This window comes from Branchiostoma belcheri, unplaced genomic scaffold, assembly GCF_001625305.1.
Source record: "Branchiostoma belcheri isolate BF01 breed outbred unplaced genomic scaffold, Haploidv18h27 scaffold20, whole genome shotgun sequence".
In the NCBI taxonomy this organism is placed as follows: domain Eukaryota; kingdom Metazoa; phylum Chordata; class Leptocardii; order Amphioxiformes; family Branchiostomatidae; genus Branchiostoma; species Branchiostoma belcheri.
Genome location: NW_017803491.1, coordinates 2,828,229 through 2,848,413, shown reverse-complemented (window position 1 = coordinate 2,848,413; position 20,185 = coordinate 2,828,229). Strand labels below are relative to the sequence as shown.

At 39.5% G+C, this 20,185-nt stretch overlaps 1 protein-coding gene across 4 annotated transcripts in view; it reads left to right on the top strand.

Annotated features, from left to right (window-relative positions):
* Positions 1-20,185, top strand: part of LOC109469128 (afadin-like) — a 72,383-nt gene that overhangs the window by 15,661 nt on the left and 36,537 nt on the right. For 3 of the 4 annotated variants that reach the window (XM_019767519.1, XM_019767520.1, XM_019767517.1), the window contains exons 2-11: positions 3,563-3,761; positions 9,309-9,421; positions 10,077-10,235; positions 11,074-11,242; positions 11,509-11,666; positions 16,351-16,468; positions 16,732-16,896; positions 17,661-17,761; positions 19,100-19,303; positions 19,531-19,598. In XM_019767519.1, the coding sequence (XP_019623078.1) occupies positions 3,563-3,761; positions 9,309-9,421; positions 10,077-10,235; positions 11,074-11,242; positions 11,509-11,666; positions 16,351-16,468; positions 16,732-16,896; positions 17,661-17,761; positions 19,100-19,303; positions 19,531-19,598 (1,454 nt within the window). The remainder of the gene's footprint in view (positions 1-3,562; positions 3,762-9,308; positions 9,422-10,076; positions 10,236-11,073; positions 11,243-11,508; positions 11,667-16,350; positions 16,469-16,731; positions 16,897-17,660; positions 17,762-19,099; positions 19,304-19,530; positions 19,599-20,185) is intronic. The other variant, XM_019767518.1, reaches the window with a different exon arrangement.

The window sequence follows — 20,185 nt, the reverse complement described above, 5'->3', positions numbered from 1 at the left end:
AGGCAAACCTCAGTCTTTGCTATGAGGAGCAAATTTTACTGTCTTGTTTCATAAACTTTGGAAGACTTTTTTTCTTGAACTTTGTATTACTGTACTAGACAAGAGATTACAAACAACACAGCTCTGAGGATAGTTTTGTTCTCAATTCTAGAGGAACGTGTATGCTATTACACTTGATGTTTGTTTGGTGTGACTTCGGTTACAGTAAAGGTCCAGGCTCATAATTACATCAATGTTGGGAGCAGACTTTGATGAATTGTCAATTCAATTTGGTGGCAGAGGCAGGATGTAAGCCAGCCAGTCATGAACCGCTCACATCTGTCATGGCAGGGGAGGCACACATTGTGAAATAACTGGGGACTGATCAGTATTCATAGCTTAGGGATGACACACTAAGGGCTGTCCATTATGTGTGCCAGGCTAAGATTGTAGCTGTGTATTAGATTGTCAAGAAGATATAGAATGATGGGTTATTTTGTAGTAGCAATATTGTAAAAAGCGTGTGTCTATGTGGGAGATTATACAGTAATCCCCTGTACTGAATTTAGATAGTAAATCTCACAGGTGAACTTGATAAGGGCACTTTAGTCAATACCTTTGTGTCCTTGAAAATGGCATGACCATGTAGATTTGCACTGCTATGCCACATGAAATTGAATAGATAGTATTGTTGTGAACTTCTAATTCTCCTTCTTAGCTCAGCTCAAATTCCATTGATGAGAGGGGGTGAAGAATTACAAGCAAGAGTAAAATGTTTAAAGAGTGACACTGAAACAAATGATGAAACCAGTATGCTAAATCAGTAAATGTAAGCTTGCATTGTTTGATTTTGTACATTTTTACCATTGTGATTTTTAGTGTAGGTCCCATGCCCGTAGCCAGGGGGGGTTCGGGGGGTTCGGAAGAACCCCCCCACAAGGCTCAAAGGTCCACTTTTTGGTCCACTTTTTATGTAAAGGTCCACTTTTTGGTCCACATTTTAAGTAAAGGTCCACTTTTTGGTCCACATTTTATGTAGAAAACTGCTCCCTTTGTCATTGAATAAAAATCTATCTCTGATTTTTTCTTGGAAATCCTCTTGAAAATGCACGAAATGCCATTTTAGAAGGTTCATTTTTCAAAATTTTCCGGGGGAGCATGCCCCCGGACCCCCCTAGGAACCTCGTGCCTTCGGCGCTCGCCTCGCGCGTACGGCGCTCGAGGTCCCCTCAAGCAGCGGGAAGAACCCCCCCATTCAAAATCCTGGCTACGGGCATGGGTCCTTCCTTTGCTAGATGGATGAGATTTTACATACATTTCTTGCCTCATAATCTTCTGGCTCTGATCAGTTGCTGTACAACCTTGAGAGTGTTGCCATATTTGCAAAGATTGACTTCAAGCCCAAAGTTTTACAGCTCTACTCACTCAAAGGATTAGCTTCTAATCCTAGTAATATACCAAAGTGCTTTGCTTCATTATGGGTTACGTAATTTTATGTTCAGGTAGAGATTGGGTATTGCAATACATTTTTATGTTGATAAAAGTTACGGTGTTGGCAAGCACATATATACATAGCTTCAATATGTCCATACTGTGCCAAAGAGTGACTTACTAGAGATCATAACTTTTCATAACATACTTGACTAAAAGTAGCTTGCTGTGAACTATCCAAATGTATATTTACTCCTAAATATAACACTGCATTTGGTAGTTTTCCCTAATTTCTATTTTTGTTTGCGAGTTACAATTTGCAGGTGGACATTTTAAGTCCAGGTCAGGGAAAGTATGCAAGACTTCTGTATCATGTAAATCTGGACATTCCAACTCATCTCCCATGACTGCTGACTGTATCACTTTTGTTTATCCTGACCCTGAAATGTAAACAAGCATGGCTGCCACCTAGGGGGTGGGGCATCCCATTGTACATATTCACAATATTCATTAGGCATGGGGAGCATCCATTTGTGAAAGGGGGTCATTATATGAACTTGCACCCAATTATTTGATCGTTAGCAGTTTGTAAAGCAATTAACAAGTCACTCCTCCACTTTCTCATTCCATTCCAGGCATGTTTCCTCTGTTTTTGTAAGCATTCTCACACTGTTTGAATGGCAACCGTTCATCCACTAGTCAATGACCCCCTTTGAAAAGAGAGATCTGTAAATGGGAAGAATTCTGTGAAGAATGCAGCATGGAATTTCAATGGATGAGTGTTCATTTGGGTCAGAGAAGAGTTTGAAAAGTTCCAAGTTAGGAAGAAAACATTTGGAAAGTTCCATGTAATAAGTGAAGTGTATTGTTTGGTAAAGAGACAGTTTGGTAAAGAAATAATTTTGTTAGGAAAAGGATTTGGAGTAGGAGTTGAGTGAAATATTAAAATGACATAAGATTTCCTGCTATGTACTGTTTTTATGTCACATGTCTCGGAAATACGCTTCTTACACAAGATGTTGTGGTTAATTTTTGGTACCAATTAGGACCATACTATCCTGGCAGGTGTAAGGGTCTAACAGCCCCAAGTCTGTCCACACAACAAGAAGTTAGTACCAAGCAGTGCCAGAACAAAAGGGGGCAAATTCCTTGGTGCCCTTGTCCACATCAAGTTTCTGCTTGGCTTTTACAGTGACATTGGAGCATTCAAGCATGGGCAATCCTGTAATGGGGCCACTGAATGCCGTGCACTAACAACCGATATGTTTCTTGGGTCTAATGGGAGGTATAGGATAGCCTCTCTAAGTTTCTCACAATTACAGGTTCACTGCTAGGTCCAGTAAGTTTACATATGTACGTAGCTCTTTTTGCAAAGATATAGGTGTAGTCACAGTCACTTGCATTTTTTTCAAGATTCTTTGCATTAATAAAGATGAATGATTAAGATAACTGATTATCAGAATTGATCAAGTTGTCATGGCAACAGAACTGACGTAACTGATAAAATCCATGACTGACTCAATAGTAGGCAGATACGGTTGTTACTGTTAATTATTCTATTCCCTCTTGCAAGGGTAGTGTCCCCACAGTGTTTTTGTTGGAAGCCCCTGTTATGAAATATTTGCTATGTGATTGTGCCTTGTTGTGTGATAAAATATTGGCGTGTCTCGTGGCCAAACAGGTGCTTGTTTTATGGTGGCATATATTACATGGCAATTGTCACCACGGGACAGTAATCAAATCAAGGGTATTGGATTGCAGCCAGGAGAGATATGTATGCAATTATTTCTCTAATCCAGAAGACCTGGTATTTTAAATTAGATTTGAAATGTAGGCAATATCTGAAGTATTTGTTTGGTTCAGCTTCTGCATAGGATGATTTCTCTAGAGAATAGTTGAGTTTTTGTTATGATTATACACTATTGTCTAACAGTTTGGAGCCGCTGAAAAATACCCTTAACTCATTTCAATTGTAGCTTTGAAGGTTTACATAACATTTTGGTCACATTAGCATAATTTTGAGGATCACAAATTCATAATGGATTTCATAATGATTTCATGCTTTTGCAAAATAGACTTGATATAGCACTATATGCTAAAGAATTGAATATGAATTATGATATGCCTGACAATTTTTTTTCTTATTGCATAGGACCTGGAGTTCCATGGCGTCATGCGTTTTTTCCACCAAGACACAGACTCGAAGGAGAGAGTCACCACCAAGTGTATCCGTGTGTCCAGTACGGCTACGACTGCAGCCGTTATCGAGACGTTGGTGGAGAAATTCCGCCCAGACATGCGGATGTTGACTACGCCTGTATATGGCCTGTATGAAGTTCATGCAAATGGAGGTGAGATTTTTAGTTATTATTATTATATATTAATAAAATTATTATATTATTCATAGCTGTGTATTATAGATATAATGCAATTATTATTGACATCAACAAGTTATACTGTACATCAAAACATGGCCACAACTAAAGAATTATAGTCTTTGATTTTGAAGTGTCCATTCATTTCGAAAATATTTGTGAATTTTGAAAAGCTGTTGAGACTTGTCACCACCCTTTGTATGAAGTCTTGTGCTTGTCAATCATCATTGAGAGATGGAATGTTATTGGACGTGGGGAGATGTGATTGGAATAAATAATCAGGCACATTCTTTCATGTTCGGAGTTTCATGTTAGCAAACTTCTTAACAAAGCACCATTGTTTTATCCATTGATATTTCTGTGATCTGTTGTTTGGATGTGAGCTGCTAGGGGGCTCAATGCTTAGTCATTTATTTGTGTCGAGCTATGCCCTCAAAGAAAAAAAATAGTGAAAGTGTTTATGTGACTTTTCAAAATTGCAAACCATTCTCGACTCAACCTAGCAACTAACCAACAAACAAACCAATGCTGTTGAAGCTATGCCCTATTTTGCCAATGACCCCTGTACAGGACCCTGAATAGGCTGCTGACTGAAGACACATGTCCCATGTCACTGCCCACACACTGCCACTAACACAAACTCCTTTTCACAGAGGAAAATCACATTCTTCACCCTGCATACCTTTCCCTACACTACAACCTTGGCCTGTCAGTGGGGCATACCTAAACATTCCATGTTGTTCATTTCCCTGTAAACAGGAAATTTTTCATTTTGAAATCTTTCTGGAATATGTTTCTAGTGACTCAGAAAAGCTGTTCATGAAAAAAAAAATTCAAAACCACTGTTATTCTTTCAAAGCATAACGAATTGAGGAATTAGACTAATTTTCTGGTCTAATTTCCTGCTTCCACACTAGACAAAAGTTATCTGTCTAAAAGATAAATATCTCAGGGGAATATGACTCTTACCAATTACATTGTAGCCTTTCTTTGCTGTGTGTGTATACAACAGTAGGAGGAAATCTTCCCTTTAAATAAATTATGGTACTTGTTTGCTTTGAAGCCTTTTGTCCTGTGATTGTAAAAAAAGATAAGTCCTATTTGTTACAGTTTCCTGAAATATCACTACGTTAGCAAAATGTATTTTGACAAATATGAATAAAACATGATAGAGAAAAGCATCTGCTTTCATGTGATATGTACAGGTAGTTCTTTTTACTGTCACTGTTTGGAAAGTGTGACTTTCAACATGGTAGCTTTGAAATGTAAAAAGACATTCCAGGTTTAACTGACCAGCGTTTAAAATCGCCCCCCTCGTAAAGTCAAGGGCATGCAGCCCTACCATATCTCCTGATGGTGTGACTTCCGCTGGGTTGTTTTGAAAGCTCAGTGTCCAGTGTTCAGAATGACAGGAATGTTTGTCAGGGTGAAGTAAAGGACATATGCTGGGGGCTCACAGATATATGGGCTGACCCCTGCCTAATTGAGTAAAGTGTGAAGGATGGAAAGTCATGTTGGAAGTGTAAAACTATCACTAGTATCAGTATCCCTTTCTAAATTCTGTTTTTGGCCAGTTTCGCTGCGAAAAAACAAACTGTCCTTTACAAGAGAAGCAGTTCTATTCATCAGCAATGACGGAGCCTCAGAGGTGAAGAAAGTTGAATTAAAAACATTTTACAGTATGTGAAATTATTAATATTTGGAGACTGAACAGCTGTCAAAATTAAATTGCATTACCTCATGATTCAACAACCTTGCTTTTACAGTTGTCAACCTTTGGACACTCTAAATCTTGATCTGCTGGGTATATCCGATATATTATTTGTTTACTGCTTTCCATTAACTATTTAATTCTCTTCTACTTCTCTTCAAGACAGTAAACTTTTGTTTCTCCCATGTTGTATAAAGCTCTACCCAGTAGCAGTTCACTGACAGATCCGTCCCTAAGCAGGGTGGCATGTTTATAGTTGTTGTCCCTCTGCGGGCAGGTAACCTTGTCCCATATGGTCTAACAAGGCTCCCCTGACGCCCACTGCCTAATCCTGCCTCTTCTAACATGGCCACCACAGCTAGCAAACAACTATACATATATCTCACTCAGACTGACAGCAAGTATCTCAATTATTTATACAAGAAAGCATAGTTCAACTTCTTAAAGTTAAGTTCTGTAGTAATTACGAGAATGCTGAATGTGAAGCGTAGGGCTAAGGTTGTCCTGAGAAGTGGCATTGTCTGGAATGAACAGTAAACATGCCTCATGGTGAAAGTAAATAAATCAGTATCCCATTCTTGATGGGAACCAGGTTGAGAATGGAAAACCCAAGGCTTAGCTCTAAGCAACTGTTTAGGATTGTTCAAAATCAAAGGAAAGTTACACCGACTGGTTTTGATTTATCACCTATTTCTGTAACATTATGTTCAATAGTAAATTTGAGGATGAAAATAAAGCAAGTGCAGGTGCAAAAGTCTAATTTATCATTTCTCTTTGTGAGCTTGATATGATAACGTCATACCTTGTATTGATAGCATTTTCATTGTTGCAATGCCAAAAACATTCATATACAAATTGAGTTAGCTCTCACTATCATGATATTTTTGCCTGATTGTCAATTAAATGCTTACCAGCTCCAAAACCTTAGTTTGAGGAGAAGATGTCTGTTAGAACTTAGATTAGAACAGACATCTTGCCTTCGAATCAAGTCAAGAGTTTCTGTTTGTCTGTAGCAGGAGATTGATAGCTGTTGAAAGGGATAGCATGTGCCAGGTTGTGCCCTGTTACAAGCCAGACTTTTCTGTTATCACTAGTCATGTGTGTGTGGTAAACATCATGTTCAAAAGTGGGGATTTAACTTGATACAGAACAAGGTGATGGTTTGGATCAGTGTTTCTAGAACATAGGTTGTTCTCCTTCTGAAATATAACAAAGATACAACTAACCATGTAGATGTATATACCAAAAGGAGATCCAAGAAACTAATTCATAAAGGAAATTTATTTACATCAACCAAGAAGGGAAAGAGCTGAGTTTGGGAAGTTGATTTAGCTAATTTATCAAAATAATCTAAACTTCCTTGACATACTGAAACCAGAGAAAACTGTGATTCTCAGAAATGGTTCTCTCACTGGCACAAGTTGAGATGTTATTTTAACCAACCGCACATAAACTGTGTTCTTGGCCAAGTCCTTTGTCGAAAAGGTTGACTTTGTAAAGTTTATGTGCAGTTAGGTCTTCACATGGTGTTGGCATTAGACACTGTCACACATGTGGAGTACAGATCGCCCACACAAACTTAGAGCCTGGGAGGCTTGGCTTTGTCAGAACTGTTGGATAAGGTCTGGCTGGCCTAAAAAAACTTGGGTTTCTCATCCTGGAAAATAGTCTGTATAACAATTGGAGGAAGACAACTTCAAGAATATGCAACTTTGAAATTCTACAATTTTCTGTGTGTGTTGTTTGTGTACCTTTCTGGTTTGCATAATTTTGGAACAGTTTCCAATTTGTTTCGAAATGCACCCCTTCCCATGTCTTGAAGTTCGGAATGTCCCCTAAGATGTGAGTTCCTAACCCCTTGCAGACAGCCTGTGGTGCGATTACAGAAACACAGGTGTGAGACAGGGTGCAGCTGCTACTGTCTGTACTCAGTACCCAGGGGAGGGGGTTGTTAGGGCTGATCCAGGAAAGATAGGGAGGGGTACAGTGTATGTGTAAATAAGAAAAGTGTAAAATGTTTCGCCAAGGATAGTGTACAAACTCTCCTGATATTACGCCAATGGAATACTAATTCGTCTTTATCAGCCCTCAGTAATCAGTTCAGGGTCATGCCATACTGAACCTTGTCTGTATAATATAATACTTCCTATCTGTAAAATATAATACTTCCTTCCTGAGGGAAGCCAGCCCAGCATTATTTAGTCTTAACTGTGAATAGTGATACTTCAGATATTACAGAGTCTAACCAGGTGATAAGCAAGAGTAGTGACTTGTCATTTAAACAAACTATGTAGACTTTGCCATATTGATCCTAGTGGCCTTGTCTTGCAACTCTCTATATAGAGTTAACCTTTTCACTGCCATGTACTTATCCAAGTAGGAAATAAATATTGGTACACTGAGATCCAATAGGGAGAAGGTTAAACTTAAAAGTTATAACTGTCAATATTGGAAGCAGACAGGTATGGTAAATGTGATAGATCTATTTCTTGAATTTTGAAAACTCTTTTGGGATTGAGTCTACATGTAACTTAAAATGTCGCCTCTTTGCCCAAGGTTGCCCTGAGTGGGATAAGGCCAATCTTAGCTGTCTACTCGGGGGTGGTTCTAAATGGAAACCAGAAGTTGTAACAGTATTTTTCCTAGCAGTGTGTCTCCGCCAGAGGCTAAAAGTTGTCAAGCTGTATCATCGCTCACTTACACCCCCTTTGATTTTCCACTAGAGGCTGCGACCCCTCAGCGAACAAATCTTTGACAGATTGCTCAGCTAATTTTATAGACAAAGAAGAAAGCTTTCAACGTTTTATGTGTTTTGTTGTCTTTTAAGTAATATTTTGCAGTGTGCTTCCTATTCTTAGTGAAGCTTTGTACATATATGTATGTAGTTGCACCACGTATATAAATACGTGGTGCAACTAAGCGGCTTCCTCTGTATTTTTGTTGAAGTAAGGGTCGCACAAAAAAGACAAATCCAATTTTGGCCACTCAATGGTCATACAGTGAACGATGTCTAGTTAAATAGAGGCCTACTGTATTGGCACAGTTAAATATCTATAAACTCGACAGCCCTGGGAATAAAACGTCTTTATTAGTCATTCTATAAAGTCAACACTACAGGAGTTTTGGTGATACCTCTTCAAAGCTGATACTTTTGGACCAGTTTGGATTAAAAAAATCCTCCACACCCCTCCATCCCTGTAAGTGTTTGAAGCTCCAGGGATCCAAAAAGTAATAGCATGGGTAAGATGGCTGTTTTAGGATTTGGACAGCGTTCAACAGAGGTATTAAGGCAGGAGTTATGAAAGTTATCTGGAACTGCAGGGAAGGTTTTGTGTGTGGGCGGTTGGTTTGAACTGATGCCAACTCTAGTGTTAAAGCAAAGGGTGGATGTAATTATAGTTCAACATGCTTGGAGATCTTAGCATTTGTCTGAAGGCACCAGTGTCTATATTTTGAGCCAAAGGGGTAGATAGCTCTGTTTAGTTGTTATGTTATTTCAAAGGTCAAGACAGTAACTGTTAACAACCAGTAGCTCATACATTACTGATACTAACAGTTACTGTTTCAAAATATAAGCAAGATATCCGAAGCTACCATATAAGTAGAACAAGTACATTTGTACATGTACACTAAGCATAACTGTCATCAAATCTTGCTTACGACTGCAAAATTAAGTCCCCTTGGAAAAAAGAATTTGTAGTAACGCGAAAAAATAAATTTTCTCCTATGAAAATCCATACTAAGTTCAGTTTAAATTTACCCATATTATTTGTTGCTTGTATGAGTTACAAATTGTGCGTTTGTGTTTCCAGAGGAGCGCCGTTTGGATGACAACGAGAAGCCTCTGTTGGTGCAGCTGAACTGGAACAAGGACGACCGGGAAGGGCGCTTCCTGCTCAAGAGGGAGGACAACCTCAACGTTTCCGTATGTCTGCTGATCACTCTTGATTACACACTATCTGTGCTGTAGATACAAACATGGGACATCCTCACACTAGGATGTAATAAGGGAGATGCCAGTGCTGTGCATTTAGTAAATTGGCAAATAGTTTTGCCCATGATCTTTTCTTTTGTGTGCTACAAGAATTGAGGCAATACAAAGTCAGAAAGAACATATTTATACAGTATATATAAAGTTGTCATTTGAAGAAATGTACAAATTTCCAAAGCCCCTCTACTTAGATTCTTGATTGCCAGGATTATGGAAAAGGCCTGTGATTCTTAAGAAACAGCAAGTGTCTAATGAGTCTGAGTAAAGTTCAAAGGATGTTGCCCTACTAGTGTGTTGTAATTCAAGACAGGCTGCAGAGGGTGCCACTAAGTGACTCAGTGGGAATCATGGAAACTCTACCCAATGTTTGTTTTATCAGGGTTTGAAGCAGCCAAGAAATACTTTCTCACAACTGAAAGTAATTGTGTTTATTGTGAAACCAAGGGCTGCATCCCTTGCCTTGGTTTGAATATAATACATGATGGTTTTTAAGAAATAGCAATAAGACGTTTGAGAAAGTGCAAGGTTGTCAAGTTTGGTGCAATGAATTGTTTAACCTGCCAACTGATAATTGATATGATAATTTCAGGGTACTGGTGACTACTTTGAAGACAAGTCTGTCATGCAGAACTTCAAGAGGAAACCCTCCAAGAAAGAGAAGAAAGAGGAGAAGAAGAAGAAAAAGAAAGAGGCTCTAGCTCTGAAGGGCAAGGAGAATTCTCCTAAGGTATCCCTTCCCAAGGATGATGTAGGTTTTGAACTTTTCACAACTTTCTCACATTTCACTCCATCATTACTGAAAGCACCCTACCCCTAAAATCCAGTCCTTTACATCTGTTCCAGCTCTGCCATCACCTAAAAGCTTTGTAGAGAACTTCTAGCTATCATTTTTCTGATACCTCTTACCCCTACTACTTTATGGTTTGAGACTGATTATCAATCTTGGCAGTGATGAACTTAATTTGCAAAGGCACTGCTATTAATCTATTGAAAAATTCTTCTTCAATATTGAACCAGTTGTCAAATGACAAATTGTTAATAGTATTAATAAAAACAAAAAAATTGCCATGTAGCTACTTCGATTTTTTAGAATTGATTGACAGATAGCCAGTTCTAAATCAGTAAATTCAAAAAAGAAAATGTCAAATTTTATCCTCACAATTTTTTCAAAATGAACAATGGATTCTGGGCACAGAGTGATTTCAGGTTCATATGCATGTAAAATCCACAATCATTGCATGAGAAATTTGCATGATTATGATCAAATAAGGGATCAGGGTGAATTTTTAACTGAGAGAATTTTTACAAAATTAATTTCAAACAGTGAAGCCTGGCTTTGTGTGCATGGAAATTATACAGCATGAGGCATGAACAAATTGCATGTACATAAACTGATGTATAAATTGCATGACATCTTAAATATGATTATACATCAGATTTCACTTTGATTTGACAACCTCAAGTAGTCAATAACTGATTGATGTTAAGGGAGGCTATATAATATCTGGTGCAGTGTTTCAAACAGCTATAATGAAAAAAAGCTGAAGTTTTTGTAAGATGACTAATCTATATATGTCCTGTCCCAGACCCCCACCTCCCCACAAGGCGAGGAGTCTGCAGCAGAGAAACTGTACCAGGAACTGCCGGAATCCGGTTTCACGCGCTCCATCTCCAACCCCGAGGCCGTCATGAGGCGGAGACGCCAGCAGAAACTGGAGAAGAAACTACAGCAGTTCATGAGCGGGCCAAGCTCAGGTACGGTCAGGGTCAAATACGGTTAGCTGAACCCATAAACATGGAAACATACAATCACGCGTCTTTACAATGATGTGGTCTACGCATAGAAATACACAAACAAATAACAGATACCTGAATTTATTGTAAGTGATGTTGCATATAGGAAACTTTCCAATAGCATATGGGCAACTTTGCAAAAGTACAAGTAGCTATGCTGCCTTTGAGGACTGTGCCACACACATTGTCTTATTTGTAAATAAGATAATTTATTTCTTCTTACCTAGGTGGCACCCTGAAAGTGTATGCTGAAACTATCAAACCAGAGGTGCCCTACAAAACTCTCCTGCTCTCCACCAATGACACGGCTGCGTTCGTGGTGAAGGAATCCTTGGAGAAGTACGGCCTAGACAAGGAGGACCCCCTGGACTACTGCCTCGTACAGGTAAGAAGTCAAAAGAAAAGGCAATGGGTCTATAGCTAACTTTTAAGGCATCTGATTGTTGTTGATCAATTGTTTCTCTTTAGAAGGTTACATCAAATACCTCCTATTTCACAAAAGTATAACAGGTGAAGAAGACTTCTTGAAATACAACTGTCATTTCCAGGCAAAGTTGGTATGGAGCCTTGATAATCCATGTTTTGCTATGTATCTGTATTATCTCTTGGTACCTGTGATAGTGTCACTTTTAATTCTTTTGAATAGAACACAGGTAAAGGTTCTTTTTTGATGAAAAAAAGAAGAAAATACCTTCTAACATATACTATGAGGTCTTATAAAGAAGTGTCGTGTATTATGGCACTGGTATATCAACTTGGACATTTTATGACGGCTCTTCAAATAGACATTACAATATCTTGTGAATGAAGCATTGTGTTGCCACTTGCTTATGTTAGAGCAAGTAGTACTTCCCGCAATGTTATTTCACTTTTCCGTTCCCCTTTCTTAGCAATCTACCTCCAGACTTAGGAATGTATGTATAACTTTTGCTAACAATGTTTCAAAACTGTAGTCCCTGTTGTTTATATCTGCACCCACACACACTTTTCTAATGCTTAGGTGTGGATCAGAAAAGTTCAGAGGGACGGAGAGATGGTAGTTACATGTAATATTGTATAAAAGAAAATTAAAATGTACAAAATGTTAGCTTGAAAACAATTTCATTTTATACATTTTATATTTTTATACTCACCTACCCCTCATACATTCTGGTCCATCTTTAAGCCAAAAAAATACCAAAGATGCTAAAGTTTCCAACTACAGTCAAACCTGCCTATAGTGGTCACTCAAGGGACTGGCCAAATTTGACCACTATGGCCAGGTGACCACTATAGAGAAACAGCCGGTTAGTTGACCCCCCCCCCCCAAAAAAAGGGACACATGCTTTGAGTACCAACAGTGATGTCTTTATTCTGAAACATATGAATACATACATTTGCAAAGGTAAACCCCTTTTATATGTACATGTCTTAGTTCAATAATTTGTTGTTCTTTTGCTTTAGTTGTACTTTATTTTGTACTTGCTTGAAAAAAAAAGAAATACAGAAATATTGCATGGAAACATTAACTTGACATCAAAGATACATACACTCAACATATTCAGTTCATCTATTCTGGGACAATGAAACCATTCACATAATTTAAAACATACAAAATCACTGGTTGTCATTTACTGCTCTTGTGTACATACTAGTACTACATGTGGCTAAAGAAAAGAAAGCAAATCAAGCAACAAACTTTCAACTCCAAACAAATTTCTATCGACTGCAAAATCATTTAATCTAAGCTCAGCTTTCGACGATTTCTTCTCACTCTCTCTGCCAGTCGAATCACTTCCACCTTTGGAATAAGTTTGGCGTCCGTCTTTCCGCTTTCGCCATCGTTTCTCCGCAATCGCCACGTTACTAGTAGTTGTTGTTGTTAGTCGAAAAGTGGAAGAGAACGACATCGCCATGTTTTTGTTCTTTGGTGAACACTTGCTTCGCGCGACCGACATACGCCACAGCGAATTCCAACCACGTAAATAAGTTATTTTGTACCAAGATGCTGTCTATTTAGTTAACAGGAAAATAATTGTTCGTCAGTTGCCAGTTACTTTCCGTTTTTGGTCGTTTTTGAACATGAAAACTTAGCGAAAACTCTCCTTTGTTTACGGCTTGGGTTTCTCCCCGCGTGGGTTGTCTGCCTCTACCATTATGCCAATGTGGTAGTCAACAGAAAATTTTCTCCTTTCAGACTTATATCTTTTCTAAAATATCCACTACAGTGTTAAATTTACATCTAAAATTAACTGTAGTAATGTATTTCAAATGTTTTCATAATGTAATTACGTCATTTGACGCTAATGATGTTAAATAAAACTCGGTGTATCTACCTCCATTACAGTGGAGTCTTCCGATGACCCCAATTGACCTCCCTCTGCAGCAAACATGCGCCATCTTGGAAAAATACGAAACGCATTTTCGAGCCAAATTTCTTGAATTATGCCCATGAAAAACTGAAGCTATGCACGTATCTACGCATTTCAAGGAATCGAGAAACCAAATATGGATATTCTTAAGTTTTTTTGTAAAGATAATTGCCGTAATCTTCGCCGAGCGGCCGAGTCCATTGAAAGCTCCATGCGGCACGCACGGCACTGGTGTTGGGGAAAACGCAGATATCAAAGACACCCGCGACCGCAGAAACTTCGTGTCAAAAGCCAGTTTTCCTTTATTTCATACACATATGGAGTCTAATTTTCAGTTCACATTTTAGTAATGTAGCGATCGGAAAATTATCACAAGGCTCATAACGGTCGTAGCCCGAGGTGGGGTGGTGTTACGGCCGTGGTGCTTAGCGGGTTACGGCCAGCCGCGACCGCTATCGGCGGTGTTGACATGCCGGCGGGACCGGAATGGGGTGACCGCTGACCGCGTTGAACAGTGACCGCTATAGACACGATTCTTAATGCTTACGTCAATGGGAAAAATTCAAGGGACCGGCAAAAACTGACCGCTATGGCCGAGTGACCACTATACAAAGGTGACCGCTAGTACAGGTTTGACTGTATGTTGTATAATTTTAGATAGTAGTAGCCTCCTTTTCTCATTTGTCTGCACTGTTTTGCATGACCTGTACATGTACTTCCAACCTTACTAGTTCACAAGTGCAGCAGCACTAGTAACATGTTTGTCTATGTTGTGTCTTGGCTAATCAGTAACAAAGCACAAGTGTGATGGTTTCACTTCCTCCAACATAGAACATGAAGGCAGTCCACGTAACATGTACATGTATGAAAGCAAGATAAGGAAAAATATCTCCTGATATATTCAATGTCAGGGACTTCAGTATACCACTGTTTACTTGTGATTGGCTCACCAAACCCTCTTTATGTTCTGTGGTAGAAGGAGTGAAGTGACCACTTGCTCATCCCAGTAGAAAACTCTCCGTAGCCCCTCAAAACTATTGGCCTGATCCTTGTCCTATTCCCTGGACGATTTGCAAGGAAACCTTGCAAGTTGTCTCTGGACACGGCTTTCTGGTGGGAACATGGTTTCTTCCAGAAGCAGTGCAGGACAAGGTTACTCAGGCCGCTCCATGTTCTTGCGTGTTCTCTTCTCTCTGTGTCTCCTGGCCTGTAGGTCCAGCTTCCCCCAGGAACCTCCACCTGGAGAAGGATAGGCAACAACCTCAGCCCCATCAGGGAGGTAATCCCTGCTGCTACGTGCCGTCACCTTGCTCTGACCTGCCCCCTGCACCACAGTAGCCCCCCTCCCCCTCCTGCCCACTCCTGCTCTTGTGCTGGCTTCTCCCGTAGTGTCTGCCACTGTGCTGCATGCAATTTTCCCAAAGATGACAGAACCATCAAGCCATATTTCAAGATGATGGACAGACAGCCATCTTGGATTGTTTTTTTTTTTGTGAAGCATGATGGAAGTTTGTCGCTGTCTTGTACTTTTCCCTCTAGTTTTAGTCTGTTCCCTTTCCTTTAACTGTAATTTGCTCAGCAGTGCTTTTCCCTAGCTTTCCCTAAGCCCTCCTCAGTGTTGTATCACAAGAACCCCACCTCCCAAACAACCACCTGCCTGATACTGCAGAAGCTTGTACCACCTGTTGTCACTGGCTTTGGTTACAACTAGCTACCCCCTCTTCTGTTGAGACTTTATCCTGCATTGTCTGTCATGTATTTTCTGTGGTTGTCTTTTATTCTTTTCAAGACCTTGTGATTGTTATTGCAAGAAGTGTACAACTTGCTCCTCTTTCTTTTTGACCTATTTTGGCAATGTCAGTTGCTTATAATTTAGTACCCTAGCACCCCTACATATGTTGAATGTCCATGTCTTCACTCCCTGTCATTGTATGAAAAGCTTGTGGATAACTGTAACATACTGCCTTCATCTGATCAAGTAAAATGTTGCCTGCTGTTAGTTGCTGTATGCACTAGAATATTTTGTGATCCTTTTTAACTTCCCAACTTAAAATTCCATCCTTTCTGTTGTCAGTTATTTCCTTTTCACCTTTCAAGATCAACTGTTTGCTTAGTTTGCTTATAAGTTCAGGCCCTTGTTTCTTGTTAATATGCATGTTTTCTTTCCTGCATCAAGATTATTACTAACTTACACTTACCATACAGTTCAGACCACAAGGACTATCAATTGGACCCAGTTTTCTTTTCTTTTAAACCAGTTATTTCTTTCAGCCATGGAAGAACATTAAGTTCACCTATTATTTAGTTTCAGATTTGTTAAGTTGTATCTACATTAAGTTAACCCTTCCAATGTCACAGCAACCAGTAACACTGGGAGGGTTAAAGGTGTAACTCTTAAATGTGGGTATCTTGGATTCTTTGTAGGGCATCAGAAATTTGGAGGGTACATGATTGTTGATTTACAGTAGTAATTTCTTTAGTATAACCTAATTATATTTCATGTGCTCAAGCTTTCTTAACCTTCCAAGTGCCACAGCCAATTAGAAGTAGGCATCATACATGTTGTAATTGGCTCATGACATTTGGATGGTTAAACATGCTGATGTTTGTTGTAACAAGTTCAAATCTTGTACACAGGTATACCCATAGCAGGAGAAGGTTAATTTGTCTGAGAATTTCATGTTTACTGGAGAACTGAGCAATGTATATTTTATCCAGGTTCAGCTCCCACCAGGCAGTACCACTGTGACCGAGACTGGGGGGTGGGGCAGGGAGTTGATTCTAGATGATGATGATTGCCCCCTCCAGATCCTAATGGACTGGCCTGCACAGAAAGGTATGTTTTATCAGGAATGTTCCTGTAAAAACTTAAATATATGCTTGACCTGGATTACTAGAAAAGTTATACATGCATTTGTCTAATTTTTAAGTTGATGGGCTGGCCTTGCACTAAGGAATAGGCTCTATACTTTCCTCCGTGCAGCTTCTTCTTGAATTTCAGATTACAAAATGGCAATCTTTGAAGAAAACCTCTGCATTGGATTCCAAACCACCATTGAATTTGTTGTAGAGTTGTTCACGTACCTTGTGTTTTTGTAGGCACCCTGGCCTTCCAGTTAAAGAGACGTCCCTCTGACGCCCGTGGACAGAAACGGAAGCCCAAGAAGTCCAAGAGCAGCAGCAAGTCCAGCGAGAGTGACAGTTACCAGGACATGGGACCTGTACCACAGGACAGGCTACCCTTCATGGTGGAGCTCAACCCTGGTGGGTTACTTAATCTAACTAAAAACCCTTTCTACAGTGTCAGTGGATGTCAGTAATTTGTGGTAGATCGTATTTTCCTCTCCCGTTGTTGATAAAGGCATTGAGAAGTATTCTTTTTCTTAGAGGACACCATGTTATACAAGTTTTCAACTATAGGTGTTGCTTCCTCATATAATTAGAAAATGGTAGACATAGTGCTTTACAGACTTATAGCTCCTGACATGTACAAGACTTCTGTGTTTTATTGGTGAAATAAATGTGTTGTCAAGTATGGAAGCATAGCTGTAGCTGCTAGGTTTTACTTGTGATTGCTAGGTTTAGTAGCCATTGACACCAACTCTTTGATATTGATAAAGTAAGACAAATTCTTTTAGTTGTTTTAATACAAATGTAGTGATAGAGTTGAAAGTATGAACAGTTTTCTTGTATTTTCAAGACTAGATACTCTACATCTGTCATCCTCATCAACTTGATACTTTTCTCTAGCCTGAGTTTTTATCTGTTACTCATTCCTGCCCCACTCATCCCTACTTTTCTCTCTGTCTCATTCTGCCGTCTTCAGGCAAGTTGGTTAACAAGAGTAAGTTGGAGCTTCATCTAGCCTTCTGGCCTTATTAGTAACCCATGCATGCAACATTGAATAACAATAATATCAAACAAAACTCTTCTACCCTTATCTTATTCAAGGAAATGTTGCAATGCACCATCTTGACAGGTTTATCTAGACTCTTTCTCAACTCGGCCATATTTTATTTTTATCCCAGATGGTTCAGAAATGCTGAAGCCCCGCCTCCACCGCCTACAGCCGAATGTCACTGAAGTTGGCAGCGAGAGATCGTCAGCTACAAGCGGGCAGTACCTTCAGGTAGGCTTACAACTGTCTGCGCTGATGTCTATATTATACATGTACCTTCGGTAGATTAGTTCTCAAGCTACTTTACATAATCACACTGCAGCTTTGGCATTTCCATTGAAGGATATTGTCACAGTGGTAAAATCATGTATGGTGTCTTGAGGTTCAGTCTTCTCCACATAACAAGAGGTTTGAGATATTGAGGAGCAGTCCAAGAAAAAGTGTTAGAGGATGTTATTTTCAAATGAAAAATAAAGTATTGCTAGAAGGTCAACCAACAATTGATTATTTGCTGAGAAATGTTGGCGGATTTTTCTTGGTCTATCGCAAAGTGTGGTAAAGTTTAATTTTGGAGTTTTCTTGTACACTGCTGCGTTTGTAATGTGATACTTGTTCTTGTTAGTCAAGGCTAATCCATTTGCAGGGTAAAAGGGTAATGCTTGTCTTTTTTACTGGGTAGACTCTCTTCCTTCTTTCATCATTCTACCTTACATTATTAACTCTACTAAGACCACATCCTGACACATATTACTAGTCCTGACGTTTCCACACTACTTCTGGTAGAAGCCAATCTGTCCTCTGACCCACTAACCCAGCTGAGCACTTCTCCCTCCCACCGGCACAGCTGAATGTGGCGGAGACAGACTCTGGGTACCACTCCTCCTCCAAAGGGGAGGTAGGTGGCCACCTTCTCCTGCTGTGTGGGTGGTAAAAACAACTCCCCTGCATAGAGAACCATGGGCTAATGCAATTCTATTGCTTGTTTTTCAGGCTAAATACACCTAAAAGGACAATGTTTTGGCAAATAAGTTCTTGATCGTAGATATGCAAATTGGTTCTGATTGTCACCGAGAATAAAAAAAAGTGAAATAAGCAATAAGATTGGTTTTGTCCCAAATCCTAAAAGCCAAAGTTGTGTAAGTGGTTGTCACCCAGTAACTAATATTAATGCTAACTTGCTAACCATCCCTCTTTGCTTTTGTTGGTGGCAGTGTGACTAGTCTAATTTTCTTGGTTATAAACAGGAGGTAATGGCTGTGCATGGAGGACCTTGTGCTCAACCTAAGGCAGATTTTCTCTAATTTTTAATCTTACACAGGGCTAGCATGATAGCCAGCATGCTATGTCCTGTAAGCCCTCCTTTATGTTACAGTTGACTTTGGTCAAATAAAATGTTTGGAAATGAACAAATTCAGCTTCTTTATTACGAATTTTTCCTCATCATCATCGGTACAAGAAGCAGCTTTCTTAATTGTGAAATATCTTAAGTTTCCAATCCAAAGAATCTGTTTGCTAAAGAAATACATAAAAGTTGTTGATACAAATTTTTTTCTTCCTTTTTTTCCACAGCTGTTTTCTCCCAATGTGAAACCGCGCCACTGTGTCATCGCCAACATGGAGGGGGTCGTGACGGTGACACCGACCAACCACGACGCGGAGACGTACGTCAACGGGCAGCGAATCTACGAGACCACCATGCTACAGCACAACTCAGTCGTCCGCTTCGGCAAGATGCACACCTTCCGCTTCTGTGAGCCAGTCCCAGTCATAGAGGTATGGCTAACGTCCTCTATTGGTGACATACCTGTACTTCAAATTTGGAAATGTACATGCAAAGTCATTACACCACAAAGATGTATTTCCATTGAATTAGTACTGAAAATATCTGAAAATAAAATAAATGAATTCACAGTATTTCTCTCATTTTTTCCAGCTACATGTACCTGATTAAAAGCCTGCTTAATCCTAATGTTGACATATCATTTCCTTGTTCCTTACAAAAGTCTCAAGGAGGAAGACCAGACGTGACCCAATCCTCCCCAAGAAGGGGACCCGCAGAACAGTCCAGGTACGAAAGACACTTCCTTTTTATCTTTAAGGAAAGCCTTGTTGTGAACATCATCAAGTTTCTAAGAAAGGACCCTGCAAACATATTGGTTACTTGTAATTAGTCCACGGTAGTTTCCGTGTTTATGTTTATATTTGCATTTGTTTTGGCAACAGCTTGTGAGACCAATAAGGCGCAAGTTTTGTTGGTCTGCAAATTGGTGTACAGTAGTGTGTGCACATGTTTTGTTGACTCATCCCAAATTTGTGCACAGTCGTGTGTAACTACACGTGTTTTGTTGACTCATCCCACATCAACAACATCCACATCATGTCAACACAGCATCAGTGTGGATTGCTAATTGTTGTGAAGTGGGGTTGTACAAGCCGGCTACTCACATAAACTAAACCATTAACACATGGGGATGAAAGAGTACAACATGGTGTCGCTAGTCCAAACTGCCCACTGCCTCATCTCAGTTCATTTCCTCCCTTCCTTACCATTTCCCTCATCTTCTGTAACACATGGGCAATGCCACTTTAATTCCTTGGTTTTTGTATAGTGGTTGAAAAAGTGAAATGAATTTCATGCACAAAATATAACATGGA